We start from the raw sequence: 19,675 nt of genomic DNA, 5'->3' as shown, positions 1-19,675 counted from the left end.
AGCACTGCTGGTGGAACCTCCATTTATTGGGGAAATTCTAAGCCCAGACCAGGCAGACTTCCGTAAGTCTATCTGATCTCTATGTCTATTGTTACTATTTCCCTTCTCCCTCTATTCAAATACCTTGACGAATCTTATCATCATCTGCTCTGTTCAGCTAAACACTCTCATTTCCACATTCACCCCAAGACACCATTCCTGGGATTCTTGGTCTTGTGAAGTTTGAGTCCAGTCTGAAGTTTTTTTTCCATTTCAGGCAGGCTGCAATGTTTTCTGTTGCCAATGGAAAATTATGGGGTTGTTGCATCTTGTCATAGCTTTCACTCTCTCCCATTGACACCAGCATTTCCAGCTAAAAACATCTAATAGGTTTTCATTTCTCTTTTGATGAGTCGCCGTGTGTCATTTAGTCTTGAAAATCATGTTACATGTTTCACACTAAAGTGACTTCCAATATTCCCTTATTTCATTTTCAGGGTTGTAGTTTAGTTCCAACACTAAGCATGACTGAACTGGATAATGGGTTGGTCCACCCCAATGATGCAAACAGATTGTGTGAAAGGATCACTGCCAGCCAGTAGGATTTCTGTATGTGTAGTGGAAAGCCAATATGAGTGTTTATACTCAGGCTAAAAAGAAAGGTGGCCGGTGTGTAGAAGGAAAAATATAGAGAGAGCTCAAAAAGTACTCGCACTCAAACCATAAAAAGGAAGAACTCAAGGAGGCAGTGATGCTAAAATAATACACTCACGTACTCCAGGATGACAGGGCAAGGTGCGGGGGGGGACAGAAACACGCATACGTTTCAGCCTTATACATTCGTCAAGTGCTGTACAAACATGTCACTACAGTGAACATAAAGTGGAAAATCAAACAGTCAATATAGTAGTGAAGTGTTCTGCTGTTTCCCTGAAGGGGTTTTTGACATTCAGATTGTGTGCTTGGGGAGAGAGAGCACAAAGGGGTTCCAGTAATATTGGGGCCAGAAGTCATTCCCTTGAGCTCTGAAGCAGTCTATTCTGTAGAACAGGGCTATTTGGCTGACCACTAGCGGTGGGGGGTGGGGGAGGGGACAGAGAGAGACCCTCGTACTTAGCCGATTCCCCGTGGGATGCCGTGGTGATACGACTTGGGCCTCGTTCTTGTAGGCTCATGGTCTTGTTCTTGTAGGCTTATGGTCTCGTTCTTGTAGGCTTATGGTCTCGTTCTTGTAGGCTTATGGTCTCGTTCTTGTAGGTTCATGGTCTCGTTCTCCCACACTCAAATTTTTCTTTCTCTATTTATCTCTCGTTCATTTTAACCCTCACGCTCTCTTCTCTCATTCTCTTACACCCTTTCTTTCTTTCTTTCTTTCTTTCTTTCTTTCTTTCTTTCTTTCTTTCTTTCTTTCTTTCTTTCTTTCTTTCTCCCCCTCTCTCTCCTCCACTCCCCTGCCATAGGCACTGAATGGAGAGAAGGGGGTTGAAGGTCAGGCTGAAAGCGTCTGGGCTTTAAAGGCCAGCCTGGGGCGCGTGCTCAATCAGCTCTTTGTCTTTTGCTACAGGCCTCTGTGTGTTCAGGGGGGCGGCTCGCCTCACAAAACCGCCACATTTCTGCTGCACAGCTTTAATAACGAAATGCGTTTATGAATTAAGAGTTTGGAATGCTATTTTTCCAGGCTCATTTTTTTTCTCCCCCGCATTCTCTCACTCTCGGCAGGCAGTTTCATCACCCTTGGTGGTGCTTGACGGGGGATGTTCCTGTAAGTGGCATTCGGCAGAATTCTCGTCAGAGAGAGGGATAAGAGGAGGAAAAGAGCGAGAGAGGGAGAGGACATAGAGAGAGCAGGCCAGGGAGCCCTCGTTAGCATTAAGCGCACAGCCCAACGCTGTAATCAAAAACTCATGGGCACTGAGTGTGCTCACCAGGCCGTGACGTGTCAGCAGAGCGGAGAGCTCAGAGGAGACAGGGCTAATGTCTGTTACTGGGTGTGTGTGTGTGTCTGTTCACTGCAGGGCAAGTGCCAAGGGAAGTGATTAGATTATCTGTGGGTCAAATGAGGCCCTTTGGTTAGCCCTTTTGATGTTGCTTGTCTTCTGGTACTGTTTTCAAACCATACAATATATCCTTTTAGGCCCGGCTGACTGTATGGAACAGTCGACCATGTCCATGCCAGGCTATACAGCTGTACACTAGATAGTCAGCTCACTCTGTGGGTTTATTTTTTAGTCTTTTTTTAAAACCCCTTTTCTCCCCAATTTTGTCATATCCATTTGGTAGTTACAGTCTTGTCCCATCGCTGCAACTCCCGTACGGACTCGGGAGAGGCGACGGTCGAGAGCCATGCGTCCCCCGAAACACAACCCCGCCAAGCCGCACCGCTTCTCGACACGATGCTCACTTAACCCGGAAGCCAGCCGCACCAATGTGTCGGAGGAAACACGGTACAGTGTGCATGCGCCCGGCCGCCACAACGAGTCCCTAGAGCGCGATGGGACAAGAACATCCCGACCGGCCAAACCCTCCCTTAACCCGGACGACGCTGGGCTGATTGGGTGTCGCCTCGTGGGTCTCCCGGACGCGGCCGGCTGTGACACAGTCCGGTATCGAACCAGGATCTGTAGTAACGCAGCTAGCAATGCAATGCAGTACCTTAGACCGCTGCGCCACTCGAGAGGCCTGTTCACTCTGTAACAAGAAGTGGCAGGTGTCATGGAGGAACCAGGCCAGCTTGTGCCAATGTCCCGTTGTAATTAGAGCAAACTAAGATCTGCTTTGAAAGGCAGATTCTCACCACCAACTGTAATTAGGGGCGGCAGGGTAGCCTAATGGTTAGAGCATTGGACTAGTGACCGGAAGGTTGCAAGTTCAAACCCCCGAGCTGACAAGGTACAAATCTGTCATTCTGCCCCTGAACAGGCAGTTAACCCACTGTTCCTAAGCCATCATTGAAAATAAGAATTTGTTTTTAACTGACTTGCCTGGTTAAATAAATATAAATAAATAAAAATAACACTGCTGCTGGCCAGTCTTCCCTGTCACTGGCACAATCATTATCAGACCCCTTAGGGCCTCAACGCAGTGTGTGTGTGAGGTACTCTTAATCCAACTTTTAATTAAACAGCAGGGTTCCTAAAGCATGATGAACACACGCTGTCATTGTCATAAGGAACACAGCAACACGTCGTCTAGCAGTATGTAATTACTTCAACCGCAGAGAGGAAGGGAAGGGGGGGCTGAAAGAGAAAGACAGGAGGGAAGATATGTGTGTGTGTTCTGTTGACTTGAGGCCCCAGTCCAGGGTATACCCACAGAAAACACGACTCGTCAGTAGAGCCATGGCAAGTAGCAACTGACTGTAAGAAAGAACCCAAATATTGACTTCCTTCCCCCAACCTGGACCAGGCCAGGCAGAGACCAAGCTGAACAGAAGCTGGCAGACCCAGGCCAAGGTTGGCAGGGTTGTGAAAATATGTGCACCCTGAGGGTGAGCCGGCCTGGGCTATATAAAGGAGGTGTATTTGTGAGTGGTATGGGAGAAGATGTGCGTCTTGGAAAGTAAAATAGATCTGCAATAAAAATAGACCCTGTAATAATAAGACTAACCATTAGTTGTTGTTTCTTTAGTTGCTAGGAGACCAAGTAGAAAAGCAGTGACAGTAGCCTACAATATGTCTACAGAAGGTGACACTTTATAAGTTGCATAAACCGACCATAGACCACCACTATGGATAGTACAGTATCTATAGTATGACCTACTTGAGTATGAACTGCATAGCGCCAGGTCAGCATAGCTTAGCTAGCCTCTGTTCTCTGTAGGCAGTAGAGCCCCAGCCTCTCTGATGTGTTTGACTTCATGGATGGGAAGGGAATGTCGAGAATCACTCACTGGAGCTTTTTTCACCTCAGCCGTTGGTATAGTAGTGCTGCTGCCTGGGTTGGGGGTGTAGCTGGGCTGGGGGCTCCCTTCTCATTCAGTATCGAACTCCAACTGTGATGTCACCTGTTCACTGTGAGTAAAAGTGTAGCTCGCAAGGTAGTGAGTGACCCACCGTTGCTGACAGTGTGCTTGTACTTGTGTGTGCTTGTCCACACGTGTGGATGTGTGTGCATTTGTATGACAAGTGTTGACGTAAGTGTGTGTCTGACGTGCACGTTTTGTGTTATAGACAGAGAGTGTGTGTGTGTGTGTGTGAGTGTTGGTGCGGGCATGCGTGTGCATGTTTATGCCTGCTGTGCCTCTCCTTCGAGTGTAAATGTGGTCCAGTTGTTAGGTTTACTACAGACCACAATATGGAACTATGCCCCATCATTTGTACATGGCTCTGAATTTAGCCACAGTTATGTTTCTCTGGTTTCTTTCTCCAAACATAGATCCACGTTCTGCCAGAGGCACATTGTTCCCAAACAGTAGCCAAGCATAACTCGACATGAATCTCAATTCCTTTTGAACAAGGCAACACCACCAAAGGAAAATCTCATGCAAATGTGGCCTTGTGTACATTATGTTGGCCTTTATGTGCGCTGTGGTTCCTGTATGTCATTATGTGGTTAAACTAACCGTTGTCTTTCTGTTCTAGCGTACTACAGAGCTCTGGTGAACTTCACAGACTCCATCGTGTACAGGCCTGACATGGAGGACATCTACTCGCTGTCTTTCCAGGAGATTTCGGATGCGGTGGTGGACACGGTAGGCCTATTCTAGAACCATATACTGTACACGGTAGGCCTATTCTAGAACCATACACTGTGTACTGTACACGGTAGGCCTATTCTAAAACCATATACTGTACACGGCCTATTCTAGAACTATATACTGTACACGGTAGGTCTATTCTAGAACCATACACTGTGTACTGTACATGGTAGGCCTATTCTAGACCCATGTACTCTACATGGTAGGCCTATTCTAGAACTATACACTGTGTACTGTACATGGTAGGCTTATTCTAAAACCATATACTGTGTGCTGTACCTGGTAGGCCTATTCTAGAACCATATACTGTACATGGTAGGCCTATTCTAGAACCATATACTGTGTACTGTACAGGGTAGGCCTATTCTAGAACCATACACTGTGTGCTGTACACGGTAGGCCTATTCTAGAACCATACACTGTGTACTGTACACGGTAGGCCTATTCTAGAACCATACACTGTGTACTGTACACGGTAGGCCTATTCTAGAACCATACACTGTGTACTGTACACGGTAGGCCTATTCTAGAACCGTGTACTGTACACAGTAGACCTATCCCAGAGCCAAATAGATTCTCTACACTGTGTACTGTACACGGTAGGCCTATTCTAGAACCGTGTACTGTACACAGTAGACCTATCCCAGAGCCAAATAGATTCTCTACACTGTGTACTGTACACAGTAGACCTATCCCAGAGCCAAATAGATTCTCTACACTGTGTACTGTACACAGTAGACCTATCCCAGAGCCAAATAGATTCTCTACACTGTGTACTGTACACAGTAGACCTATCCCAGAGCCAAATAGATTCTCTACACTGTGTACTGTACACAGCAGACCTATCCCAGAGCCAAATAGATTCTCTACACTGTGTACTGTACACAGTAGACCTATCCCAGAGCCAAATAGATTCTCTACACTGTGTACTGTACACAGCAGACCTATCCCAGAGCCAAATAGATTCTCTACACTGTGTACTGTACACAGTAGACCTATCCCAGAGCCAAATAGATTCTCTACACTGTGTACTGTACACAGTAGACCTATCCCAGAGCCAAATAGATTCTCTACACTGTGTACTGTACACAGCAGACCTATCCCAGAGCCAAATAGATTCTCTACACTGTGTATCCATCCCTCCCTCCCCACAGGGGCTGTATGGTTTACACAGGCCAGGGCAGGATTCTCACACCTTGCATTCCACTGCCAAGTCATGTCTGTCAGCAGGTCAAATACTGTAGATCATTTTAGTCAATATACTTTATTGTACAATATACTACTGTACTGTACTGTCAATGTATGTAAGAGCACTTGTTAGGAACGTTTTTAAACTTGTTAAAACATCTGTATGCTCGTTTATACCCATCTAAGTATTATTTTCTCTCTTCCACAGTTGGAGTCAGAGTACAACAAGATCTCAGGCATCCAGACAGTAAATGTGGTCCTCATCAAGTAAGATCGCTGTTCACCTCCAGCTGCTGTGACTTACTTTACTTGGTTCCCAGAGCTAATGCTGAGGCTTCATCTTAGACTCTCCTCTGGTTGATTCAGCAAACACAGTCTCCAAGCTGCGTGTAACAAATCAATGTTCTTAGCATGATAAAATCATGATATGCCCCGGGCCAAACATAAATTCAAACGGGAGCACTGTACTGCAAAATATACATATGAGTCATTTAGCAGAGGCTCTTATTCAGAGCGACTTACAGGAGCAATTGGGGTTAAGTGCCTTGCTCAAAGGCACGTCGACTGATTTTACACCTTCATTCGCAACCTTTCGGGTTACTGGCCCAACGCTCTAAACCGCTAAGCTACCTGCCGCCCCAAATCGTTATTGTCATCACGTCCGTCTCTAACAAACCCCCTTGGTTCTGTCCTGGTCTGTTTAGGAAGATGCCCAGGCAGAATGGAGTGGATGTGTTTGTAGAGCTTGACGTGGGCTCTGACTACAACAACAACGAAAATCAGATCCGCAACGTGTTGTATGGAGTGGTGAAGGAGGGAACCATCGCCTCCTACATCACCTCTGTCCAGGGATTCCAGTTCAGACGCCTGGGAGAAGGTAAGGACCACAGGGGATAATGTTGACTCCGCATTATCAGGGCTGTCCAGTGTACGGAGCGGCTTCCATGTAAGGAAGTTGTCAAAGGTATGGCATCCATTTTCGGAAGTTGACAAAGGTATGGCATCCATTTTAGGAAGTTGTCAAAGGTATGGCATCCATTTTAGGAAGTTGTAACTGACATCTTCCTACTATAAATGCTGTACAAGTGAGAGAGAAAAAAAAGGTCTAGTCTCATACCTGTAGTATTCTTTATTTAATTCAGACATTGATCATATCTTATTACAATCTTTCAAGTATGCTAGACTAGCCAGCCCAAGGCATCAAGCAAAAAAAGTGCTAGGTGGTGCCCTCTTTTCACCGTTCTTCTTCACTATTTTGACTTCTCCTCTATAAGTCTCCCCATCATTCTGGCCTATTTCTGTCAATAAAACAGTACAATATGAAAATAAAGAAAAAGGAGGGCTAGGTGAACTCTAAGTAGTGTCCTTAACTTGTCTCTCTGGTTTCTAGCTCTGCCCCTTGTGAACCCCATGGCTGTCCCAGGTTTGTACTGTACCATGCCGACCTGGGTTCAATGCTATTGGAAATCATTTAAAATACTTTAGATGGGTTTGATTGAGCATGCATGGCTCAATTGAACCAGTAGAGCCAACTCCAGGCAGACTGTCACTCCAGGCAGGCTGAAGCAAACGCTAAAAGTATTTGAAAGACGTCAAATAGTATTTGAACCCAGGTGTGGTACCATGCCTGCTGCACGGAGACTGCCATAGCTGCTGTAGAAACGATATGACTGTTCTGTAGCTATTTCTGGATGAGGAGCATGGAGATGACGACTAACTCTCTGGAAATCTGTGAGAGTTCACGCAGGAACGTTATGCATGTGTGCACCTAGAGTAGATGTCTGACAACGTTTTGGTTTTTGGATTGAACAAGAGGACTGCGAAGATTTTTGCATGGCATGAGGATAGTTACAGATATTGCTTTTTGCTAAAAAATAAATAAATATAAAACCTTCAGAGTTTCTGTAGTGTGTAAATCGTCAAGAGTTTCTTCAGAAGGATCTCAATTGCCTATCGAACCAGGCCATGTCCCACCTACGGTACACCTACGGTACAGTACAGTAAGCTGTTAGACCTTTGAGAAGCCCCAGGCCCGAGCATGACCTGCAGTGACCCAGGAGGGTCAGTGGAGGCTGGTGATAGAAGGACGGTTCATAGTAATGACTAGAATGGAATCAAACACATGTGATAACATTCCATTCCAGCCGTTACAATGAGCCCATCTTCCGATTTTAAAGTGACGCCAGCCTCCACCGTGGAAGGTCTCCTTGTATTAAACCAGACTTCTGAACAGCAAGCGTTGTGTTGTGTGGTGGCCTTTTAGCCGTGCATGTCTGACCCTTGAACCCCACCCCCCTCCCCCGTCTCTCTCAGTGATCCCCAACCCTCTGCCCTGCATGAAGGATGAGCACACGTGTCAGGATGGGGGTTGTATCCCTCTGGAGTACCTGTGTGACAACAGACCTGATTGCAATGACATGAGTGATGAGCTGGATTGTGGTGAGTGGCAATGGCATTGGTGTGGTGGAGTGTGGTGGAAATGGCATTGGTGTGGTGGAGTGTGGTGGAAATGGCATTGGTGTGGTGGAGTGTGGAGTAGTGGCAAAGGGTCTGAGATTTGTTGTATCCTAAGAAGAGCGTTATATCTGGTTATTGCCTTGCTGTGGCTTCTAACACCATGGCGTCTACAGCCATATCTCAGGGCAACTCTGGTTATGTGAACAGTATTTATAAACTCTTTTTGATTTTGATCTGATCAGATCAGATTCAGCCTGGACCACTGACCCCCACCCCCACCCCTCCCACCACCACCCCCATCAAGAAGTCCACACGCCCCCTTGGCCCCCTAGGGCCCTGCAAAGTGGACCAGGCCACCTGCCAGAACGGGGAATGTGTCCCCAGAGACTACCTGTGCGATGGAGAGAGGGACTGCTCTGACGGCAGCGACGAGATCAGATGTGGTGAGAATCAGGGACACACACGAAGACTTCAAAAAGTGCAGTATACGCACAGGGAGGCACACAGAAGGAGGGCGAGAGGGGAGGGCAATAGTCTGTGTGCCCTTTTCTATCTCTCCCTTTCATCATCCTTTCACACACACACACACACACACACACACACGATCGTCAGTCACAAAGCTTTGCATCTGCTTCATGTCTACACACCTGATCAATGTGTCTGATTTGAAGTGCTCCTCTGATCACGCCCCTCTGTCTGGCTCCAGGCACTCCCTCTCCCTGTGAACCCAATGAGTTCAAGTGTAAGAACGGCCGCTGTGCTCTCAAGCTGTGGCGCTGTGATGGAGACAACGACTGCGAGGACAACTCAGACGAGACCGACTGCCGTGAGTTCCACATCCCACGTTTATTGATTGAACATTAAAGGACCGCTTTTCTAGTCCTTAGACTAAAAAGCACTTTCAATTGTGAGTTTCTTTGTTTACATGAATGAAGATGATGTCATTTTCTATCTCTTCTTGTGTTCCAGCCACCAGAGGTCCAGGTGACACGTGTGCCCCAGAGCAGTTTGTGTGCCTCAGTGACCGCACCTGCATCCCATCTAGCTACCAGTGTGATGAGGAGCCCGACTGCCCTGACCGCTCGGATGAGTTCGGCTGCAGTAAGTCCCTGACCATCATACCATCTCTCCGTCTTTGTCCCTGTCCGTCTTTCTCTGTCCTGTCTCTCTCTGACAATCTCGCTCTAGCTGCCTGTCTCTCTCAGCCTCTTTCTCATTCTCTCTCTCCCCTCAACCCCCCTTTTCTCTCTCTTTCTCTTCGCTCTTCCCTTTCTCTCTCCAACCCCATTTTCTGTGTGCATCCCTCTGCCTCTCACCTGTGTAGTCACCCCGTGCATCCCTCTGCCTCTCACCTGTGTAGTCACCCCGTGCATCCTCTGCCTCTCACCTGTGTAGTCACCCCGTGCATCCCTCTGTGTGTAGTCACCCCGCCCTCTGCCTCTCACCTGTGTAGTCACCCCGTGCATCCCTCTGCCTCTCACCTGTGTAGTCACCCCGTGCATCCCTCTGCCTCTCACCTGTGTAGTCACCCCGTGCATCCCTCTGCCTCTCACCTGTGTAGTCACCCCGTGCATCCCTCTGCCTCTCACCTGTGTAGTCACCCCGTGCATCCCTGCTGCACTCATCCCTCTGCCTCTCACCTGTGTAGTCACCCCGTGCATCCCTCTGCCTCTCACCTGTGTAGTCACCCCGTGCATCCCTCTGCCTCTCACCTGTGTAGTCACCCCGTGCATCCCTCCTCTCACCTGTGTAGTCACTGCATCCCTCTGCCTCTCACCTGTGTAGTCACCCCGTGCATCCCTCTGCCTCTCACCTGTGTAGTCACCCCGTCCCTCTGCCTCTCACCTGTGTAGTCACCCCGTGCATCCCTCTGCCTCTGTAGTCACCTGTCCCTCTGCCTCTCACCTGTCACCCCGTGCATCCCTCTGCCTCTCACCTGTGTAGTCACCCCGTGCATCCCTCTGCCTCTCACCTGTGTAGTCACCCCGTGCATCCCTCTGCCTCTCACCTGTGTAGTCACCCCGTGCATCCCTCTGCCTCTCACCTGTGTAGTCACCCCGTGCATCCCTCTGCCTCTCACCTGTGTAGTCACCCCGTGCATCCCTCTGCCTCTCACCTGTGTAGTCACTCCGTGCATCCCTCTGCCTCTCACCTGTGTAGTCACCCCGTGGGTTTCTTTGTACCGTGACCTCTGAAGTGACTCCACTCACACAGTGGCGACAGAGACACGGTGCAGAATTGTCCATCCGTGGCAAACAGTTATATTTTCCCGAACTTTCCATCATGTTTGTGCCTCACCAAAGAGATTGAGACCAAAAATAAACCACTGCCGTTTTAAATTGGGGTTGGGTAGTGGGGACTAGTTTTGAAATGTGTGCGCGTCATCATGCGTCACACAGTGCATGCATCCTTGGCTTTATAGATGCTCATGTTGTTTTCTCATAACTTTCCCTTTAAGCTCCTCCCACAGTGACCAGTCCCCCGGAGGAATCTATTGAGGCGGAGCGGGGGGAGACGGTGACTTTCAACTGTGTGGCAGTTGGTGTTCCCACCCCCATCATCACCTGGAGGCTCAACTGGGGCCATATCCCCATCAGTGGCAGGTGAGTTGGTACAGTCCACCTACTCCTTCCAACCTTGTCTGGTTCACCCCATAACAGCTCTTATCACAAACTTAGTTCGACATTTAGGCCAATGGCCCCATTCTGAATGACTCCTGAATCGATGGGATGTTATGTTGTGTTTGAAAATGTGTGTGTGAGTGTTGGCAAACATTCGACTTTAGAAAATGACATTAAAGTTGATATGCATCATACAAGTATTTCATGTGGAGTTCTGAACCCCTCTGTTGCGTGATACAAGTGGCTTCTCGTCAAACTCTGTCTGTCTGATGCCATTATGGAAGAGGGTGTTGATCTGTGCGGTGATATCTCTGGAAAGAAAGCCGGGATTAATTTGTGGGATTGTGTGAAATGAGTCTTGCGTATAATTGATTGGAAACAGACCATAACGATTTTAAAATGACTGAGGATTTGTCCGCTATCCAATCTCGTTAGGCCACAAAATGCAGCATTTCATGCATTGCTGACTAAGCACGGTCATATATCTACAGACAAGTCATGTTTGATTTGATTCAAAGAAGACTCATCTTTCAAACACTTCTGTCATTAAGTATTGAGTAATTCAATTATTGCTTTGTGGCCAATCATGTCCAATAACAGAGCTTACTGTACATCCATTGAATGGCTGTTTTATACAGTAAAGTGCTATATTATGCTATATTATCTGTCAAAATAAACTCCTACAGTTAACTCAATCACTATTAAATACCATTCTGAAAGCCTAAAGTTGCAGAGAGTAGGCTGTATGGCACTTCCTGTAGCAATATGTCAGTTCAGGAAAGAGATTTAGAGTCATAATATTCCTTGTCCTCTGAACGCCCTTAACTTTGAAAAGTGAATCGTCACTGTTTGGTTAGAGGCGAGTCGAACACAGGCTGCAGTGGTTGAAGCATCAGTGTAATGTAAGCAATGGTTATGTATCGGTCTTCCCAGGATCTCAATGACCAGTGAGAATGGGCGTGGCAGCCTGACCATCCGTGACGTAAAGGAGGCAGACCAGGGGGCGTACACCTGTGAGGCCATCAACGCCAAAGGCCTTGTGTTTGGTATCCCTGATGGCGTGCTCAGCCTCACACAGAAACCAGGTATGTACTCTATTGCCTGAATCACACTATAGGGCCAAGCTAAGCCATGACTAGCTGATCTGAGCTGGCCTGGTTATGCAGGGTTCCATCAAAGCTGCTGGGACCATGCTGTAAAGAACATCCAACATAGCTGCTGGAATCATGCTGCAAAGGATAGCGGCTGGGACCATGCTGGAAAGGACAACCACCATAGCTGCTGGGACCATGCTGCAAAGGATAGCTGCTGGGACCATGCTGGAAAGGACAACCACCATAGCTGCTGGGACCATGCTGGAAAGGACATCCACCATAGCTGCTGGGACCATGCTGGAAAGGACAACCACCATAGCTGCTGGGACCATGCTGGAAAGGACAACCACCATAGCTGCTGGGACCATGCTGGAAAGGACAACCACCATAGCTGCTGGGACCATGCTGGAAAGGACAACCACCATAGCTGCTAGGACCATGCTGGAGAGGACAACCACCATAGCTGCTGGGACCATGCTGGAAAGGACAACCACCATAGCTGCTGGGACCATGCTGGAAAGGACATCCACCATAGCTGCTGGGACCATGCTGGAAAGGACAACCACCATAGCTGCTGGGACCATGCTGGAAAGGACAACCACCATAGCTGCTGGGACCATGCTGGAAAGGACAACCACCATAGCTGCTGGGACCATGCTGGAGAGGACAACCACCATAGCTGCTGGGACCATGCTGGAGAGGACAACCACCATAGCTGCTGGGACCATGCTGGAGAGGACAACCACCATAGCTGCTGGGACCATGCTGGAAAGGACATCCACCATAGCTGCTGGGACCATGCTGGAGAGGACATCCACCATAGCTGCTGGGACCATGCTGGAAAGGACAACCACCATAGCTGCTGGGACCATGCTGGAAAGGACAACCACCATAGCTGCTGGGACCATGCTGGAATGCTGGAGGACAACCACCATAGCTGCTGGGACCATGCTGGAGAGGACAACCACCATAGCTGCTGGGACCATGCTGGAAAGGACAACCACCATAGCTGCTGGGACCATGCTGGAAAGGACATCCACCATAGCTGCTGGGACCATGCTGGAAAGGACAACCACCATAGCTGCTGGGACCATGCTGGAAAGGACAACCACCATAGCTGCTGGGACCATGCTGGAAAGGACAACCACCATAGCTGCTGGGACCATGCTGGAAAGGACAACCACCATAGCTGCTGGGACCATGCTGGAAAGGACAACCACCATAGCTGCTGGGACCATGCTGGAGAGGACAACCACCATAGCTGCTGGGACCATGCTGGAAAGGACAACCACCATAGCTGCTGGGACCATGCTGGAAAGGACATCCACCATAGCTGCTGGGACCATGCTGGAAAGGACAACCACCATAGCTGCTGGGACCATGCTGGAAAGGACATCCACCATATCTGCTGGAACCATGCTGGAAAGGATAGCTGCTGGAACCATGCTGGAAAGGACATCCACCATATCTGCTGGGACCATGCTGGAAAGGATTGCTGCTGGAACCATGCTGGAAAGGACATCCACCATATCTGCTGGGACCATGCTGGAAAGGATAGCTGCTGGAACCATGCTGGAAAGGACATCCACCATAGCTGCTGGGCCCATGCTGGAGAGGACATCCACCATAGCTGCTGGGACCATGCTGGAGAGGACATCCACCATAGCTGCTGGAACCATGGTGGAAAGGACATCCACCATATCTGCTGGAACCATGCTGGAAAGGATAGCTGCTGGAACCATGCTGGAAAGGATAGCTGCTGGAACCATGCTGGAAAGGATAACTGCTGGAACCATGCTGGAAAGGATAGCTGCTGGAACCATGCTGGAAAGGATAGCTGCTGGAACCATGCTGGAGATGATAGCTGCTGGGACCATGCTGGAAAGGATAACTGCTGGAACCATGCTGGAAAGGATAGCTGCTGGAACCATGCTGGAAAGGATAGCTGCTGGAACCATGCTGGAAAGGATAGCTGCTGGGACCATGCTGGAAAGGATAACTGCTGGGACCATGCTGGAAAGGACAATGTGAGAAGGAAAGATCAGAGCCAGCAGGGTATGGTTTGTGTTGGCTCTATAGTGGGAATCAGGTATTGTGTACTACTCTTCCCTGGAATGTGCCACCACAACACTGTATAAAGACCATATAATTAATTATTTCAATAATAAAATGGCTTTGTGAGTATATGAAATGCCTAAAATGTTATGTCTGTCTGCATCTATTTGCCTGTTCTATGTCTGTTTAATGTCTTCTATTTGCACCGTACTGTCCTTTCGTTCAGTTTTGTCATCCTCTCTCATCGTCACCAGGAAACTGTCCCGACGGTCACTTCAGTGTGGAGGGACGTTGTATCTCCTGCTTCTGCTTCGGCATCACCAAGAACTGTGGGAACACTGGACGCTACCGAAACCAGATCAATCTGCGCTTCACTGACGAGGACGACTTCAAAGGTACTGGACTTCACCAAATACTAATGCCTGTCATACACGTCATGATTGATGTCATTTTTTCTTAACTAAACATTTTGCGAAAAAGTCGAGACATTTGTAATTGATTTTACTGAACATAAAAAAAGGTCTTTAACCCCTTAAACGTAATGGCAAAGTGTAGATTTCCGCCTAAATAGACATACCCAAAAGTAACTGCTATGTGTAATTACATGATTCTGGCATGCGGAAACGTGGTATATCTGAAAATAAGACATCTGGGAGATTATGAGGAAATGATCAGAAGATAGATAGGGGTTACATAGTTCAGAACACACAAGATCAAGCACACACCGTTTTTTTGTTTGTTTTTGAAGTCATCTTTCATTGACAAGCTATAAGTGAATTATTGATGACTAGAGCTGGAAACACACATCAGATGGCTTTAATAACATGTGAACAATATCAGAAGGAAGAAAAAATGGGATTGATAGACCTAACAACTAGAAATGGGCAGATGTTTTAATAAGTGGTGTCGGGTGTGGTCACGGGACGCTTCCAAGTGTCCCTAAACCTCTCCAAAGTGGTATATGTCTGTAAATTAGATCATTCTAGTGCTATTACATATTTGCAATCCCTAAATGCTATTTATTCAGTATAAAAACAATTTCTAGCATGTCAACCTCACTCAAACATTGTGTTGGTGTTAGAAAGCAGACTGTATTTCAATCATCTCTGATGGCTGGTCGAATGTTCGTGGGCAAGGAATTAATTAGCAACATCTCCACCCCTCAACCTGTATTCTACAAGAGCACAGACACAAGGGACAACAGACACACCGGTCTCTAGATTGCAGATGAGCTGAAGGAAGTCATCAATGACCTTGGACCACAGAATGTATTTGCACTGGTGACAGACGATGCTGCGAACATGAAGGCTGCTTGGTCTAAAGTGGAGTTCTACCCTCACATCACACCCATTGGCTGTGCTGCTCATGCCTTGAATCTGCTCCTCAAGGACATCAGGGCACTGAAAATAATGGATACACTCGACAAGAGAGTGACGGAAAGGGTTAGGTATGTGAAGGGTCATCAAGTTATAGCAGCAATCTATCTCACCAAGCAAAGTGAGAAAAATAAGAGCACCACAATTGCAGCTGCCCAGCAGCACCCGTTGGGGTGGTGTTGTCATCATGTTGGACAGTCTCTTGGATGGGAAGGAGTCTCTCCAGGAATGGCCATATCAGTCTGCCGATATGGACAGCCCCATCAAGAGGATCCTCCTGGATGATGTATTTTGGGAGAGAGTGGTAAGCAGTCTGAAATACCTGAAACCTATAGCAGTAGTCATTGCACGGATTGAGGGACACAATGCCATCCTGTCTGATGTTCAGACTTTGCTTGCGGATGTAAGAGAAGAAATCCATACTGCCCTGCCCACTTCACGGTTGCTCCAAGCGGAGGAAACTGCAACTCTGAAATACATCAAAAAGCGTGAAGGCTTCTGCCTGAAGCCTATACACACCACAGCGTACATGTTGGACCCCAAGTATGTTGGCTAGAGCATCCTCTCTGGTGCAGAGATCAACCAGGCCTATGGTGTCATCGCTACCATGTCTCTCCACCTTGACCTGGATGAGGGCAAGGTTCTTGGCAGTCTGGCGAACTACACTTCCAAGCAATGGTTTTGGGATGGAGTTGGAGCAATATGGCAGTCATGCCAACATATCTCGTCAGGCACCTGGTGGAAGGGACTTTGGATCTGACTTTGGATCAAATGCCACCAACATCAGCCGCCTCAGGACGCAACTGGTCCTTGTTTGGGAACACACACACTAAAGCACGCAACAGGCTGACCAATACAAGGGTTTAAAAATTGGTGGCCATCTGGGCAAAAAAATGGGCTTTTTGAGCCTGACAACAGGCCTACAAGCCCTCAGTCCAGCCTCTCTCCGCCTATTGCGGACAGTCAGAGCACTGATGGAGAGATTGTGCGTTCCTGGTGTAACTCGGTCAGTTGTTGTTGCCATCCTGTACCTGATGTTTGGATATACCGATCCTGTGCAGGTGTTGTTACACGTGGTCTGCCACTGCGAGGACGATCAGCTGTCCGTCCTGTCTCCCTATAACGCTGTCTTAGGCGTCTCACAGTATGGACATTGCAATTTATTTCCCTGGCCACATCTGCAGTTCTCATGCCTCCTTACAACATGCATAAGGCACTATCACACTGCTCATCTGAGCAGGGACCCTAGGCATCTTTCTTTTGGTGTTTTTCAGAGTCAGTAGAAAGGCTTTGTTAGTGTCCTAAGTTTTCATAACTGTGACCTTAATTTCCTACCGTCTGTAAGCTATTAGTGTCTTAATGACCGTTCCACAGGTCCATGTTCATGAATTGTTTATGGTTCATTGAACAAGCATGGGAAACAGTGTTTAAACCCTTTATAATGAAGATCTGTGAAGTTATTTGGATTTTTACGAATTGTCTTTGAAAGACGGGGTCCTGAAAAAGTGACGTTTCTTTTTTTGCTGAGTTTATAATTCCAAAGTAGTTATTGTCTAACATTGAAATGACTTGTTACATAGGCCTATGTAAACTAAATTCAAACCATGAAAAGCAGACAACTTATAAAAACGAAGTGCATATAGTAGATTAGCTATATAAAGTCATGAAAATAATTTACATACAGATCTTAAAGTGGATCCAATCCTTCTAGAAGGCAATCTTCGTCAGCCGAGTCGAAATCCTCGTTCTCCATAACGCTCCCCTGATCCGAGTCCGACCAGTATTAGATTCAAAGCTTCTATATCGGTATACTTATTCATAGCTTCCTTCTTTTTAGCTTCCTGTTCAATATTCCCCACCCCTTTTTTCTCCCTTGAGAAGCCATCTTTTATGCTAAAGCGATGAAATTAAAGCCATGAAATCTGTTTACAATGTAATGTAGCGTGCTCTATGCAACTCATCTCTGAGCCGGGTAGCAATAGTTCACATCAAACTTTGTCACATGCGCCGAATACAAAAAGTGTTCAATAGTACACACTAAATGTTCTAGGCCTTGCTCTGTCCCACCCAGGTCAACTGCATATCCCTGGAAAGCTTATCTCATTGGCTACAAGACTGCCAAGGTGGTGTAGTAGCCAATCCCCTGTGTCATGGATGCCTTCGGCTCGTAAGCAGGCAACATCATATTTTTCATGCGCCAAGATATAGTCACTGGGTGGACATTTGATGTTGCCATTAAGTCACACATCATCTGATAACATTAGATTCCTATCAACCGAAGGATTCATTTCATACCCCCCATGTAGCTATAGCTCAAACACAGACCAAATGGAAGCTTGCCTTGGAAGCTGTTTGGTGAAAACGTTGTGTAAAATAAGCATTTTGACTCTCTGGGCTGGAGATCAATAACGGTAGGTCACAGGCAGACAAATAAGACCGCCCTCATGATCTGAGGAGTCCCGGCTTTCTGTGTTTATTTAGTTTATGCTTCACAACGCTAACCGGAATGTAGGTAGCAGGCGTCTTGAAATGAGGTCATTGGCTCGGGCCTGCCCTTCTAGATTCGTATGCCCATATATGGTAGTAAGTCACACCAAAGATTTTAAGGCACTGATCAATAACTAAGATAACCAAGCTGTCTGCAGACACCCTGCTTTTGCAGATAGAGGCTACCGTTCTCATACCAGACTGAATTAAATAAAACAAATCTAATAGGCTCCCCATTTAAGAGGTTTTAAGCATGAAAACGTTTGTTTATTGCATGAATGTCATAACTGGTACGAGAAAACTCTTATTTCATTTTCCCTGCCTCCCTCCCTAACTCCAGGAGTGAACGTGACTTACCCCTCTCGGCCGGGCACCCCTCCTCTCTCCTCCACTCAGCTCCTCATCAACCCAGAGGAAGAGGAGTTCCAACTAGTCGACCTATCACGGCGCTTCCTCATCCTTGATTCATTTTGGATGCTGCCACGCCAGTTCCTGGGAAACAAGGTGCGGCGTCATCACTACATCAATTCCTGCTCTGCACTACTTTTGCCGTGTTCCCCTGTTTAGGCGTTGCATGCATCAACCAATGGTTGCATGCCACGTCAGGCACCATACTGCTATACCATAGGATGTGGCCTATCCAGGCGTTGGTATGGTTTGGCATGCATCAGTAACCTCTGAGCAGGAGAACATAACCCTTGTCTCTCCAATGACTCACCTTGACATCATGTTGAAATGATCTTACACCAGCAAGATAACTACTATATGAATTAGACATTTAAATGCACATCTAAAAGTGTCAGCACACAGAAAGTGTGTCAGAAATGTTTAAGTTATATTGAAAGGAAGACGCTCCCCCACACTGCTTGTGTTACTCTTATTAATGGCTTACGTTTCAGCCTCACAGCCTTCGTCTGAGCTTTGTCTGGTTTATATAACTATGAAATGAATACGGCGGCTGAATGTCTGTTTATTTAGATTGACTCCTATGGAGGGTCCCTGAAGTACAAGGTGCGCTACACGCTGGCCCGTGGCGAGACTGAGCCTGAGGAGAAACCAGACGTGGTCCTGACCGGGAACGGTCAGAGACTGGTCTACCGCAGGGGCAACCCCACCCCCTCCAGAGAGGTCAACCAGAAGGAGATCAAGTTTACTGAGGTGGGTCCATCTGCCAACAACGACCCCACTTTTAGCTTAGTTTGGTTCATATACACTTTCTCAAGCTCTTTCTACAAAACAATGTAACTGTCTCTAGTCCTTATTTGTACAGTATAGCAGGGTTCCCCAACTGGCGGCCCACGGGCCAAATTTATCCCAAGGGCGATTTTATTTGGACCCATCCCAAAACACACATTTGTTTTTTATTGTTAGACATAAAATACTGTATAAATACCAGCAAATCAGCTCCAGTTGATTTCTATTTTGGAAATGTGTTCCAAGGTATTCCCACACATAATAGAGATATACAGTATGTGATTGTATACGAATGTAAGCAAGGTTTGAAATGATTATGTTTTAGTCAAATATGATCTATTAGGGCTTTCTTGCGGTCAAATTGCAGTCGACAAATTATTTGTAGAAAAAAATCTGCTGAATGTAATTGATGATCCCAGCAGTATAAGATCAGTGGTTTAAGATCATTTGTCTACGTCTTATCTATGATCCTATATTGGCTGACATGTTGCTGTCTAATCTTTCCATGGTGCAGTTAATGACCATTGT

General features: G+C 47.1%; 1 protein-coding gene across 12 annotated transcripts in view; it reads left to right on the top strand.

Annotated features, from left to right (window-relative positions):
• LOC115102455 (basement membrane-specific heparan sulfate proteoglycan core protein-like) overlaps positions 1–19,675 on the top strand; it is a 173,367-nt gene that overhangs the window by 76,895 nt on the left and 76,797 nt on the right. For 9 of the 12 annotated variants that reach the window (XM_065005470.1, XM_065005475.1, XM_065005471.1 and 6 more), the window contains exons 4-16: positions 4,560–4,669; positions 6,072–6,130; positions 6,568–6,740; positions 7,254–7,286; positions 8,177–8,302; positions 8,563–8,763; positions 9,027–9,146; positions 9,290–9,421; positions 10,779–10,923; positions 11,875–12,026; positions 14,345–14,485; positions 18,294–18,457; positions 18,932–19,111. In XM_065005470.1, coding sequence (XP_064861542.1) covers positions 4,560–4,669; positions 6,072–6,130; positions 6,568–6,740; positions 7,254–7,286; positions 8,177–8,302; positions 8,563–8,763; positions 9,027–9,146; positions 9,290–9,421; positions 10,779–10,923; positions 11,875–12,026; positions 14,345–14,485; positions 18,294–18,457; positions 18,932–19,111 — 1,736 coding nt within the window. The remainder of the gene's footprint in view (positions 1–4,559; positions 4,670–6,071; positions 6,131–6,567; positions 6,741–7,253; positions 7,287–8,176; positions 8,303–8,562; positions 8,764–9,026; positions 9,147–9,289; positions 9,422–10,778; positions 10,924–11,874; positions 12,027–14,344; positions 14,486–18,293; positions 18,458–18,931; positions 19,112–19,675) is intronic. The other 3 variants (XM_065005480.1, XM_065005479.1, XM_065005473.1) reach the window with 1 other exon arrangement.

This window comes from Oncorhynchus nerka, linkage group LG20, assembly GCF_034236695.1.
Source record: "Oncorhynchus nerka isolate Pitt River linkage group LG20, Oner_Uvic_2.0, whole genome shotgun sequence".
NCBI classification, from domain to species: domain Eukaryota; kingdom Metazoa; phylum Chordata; class Actinopteri; order Salmoniformes; family Salmonidae; genus Oncorhynchus; species Oncorhynchus nerka.
Note: the sequence above shows the minus strand (reverse complement) of the source record. Positions and strands in the feature narration are given on the sequence as shown.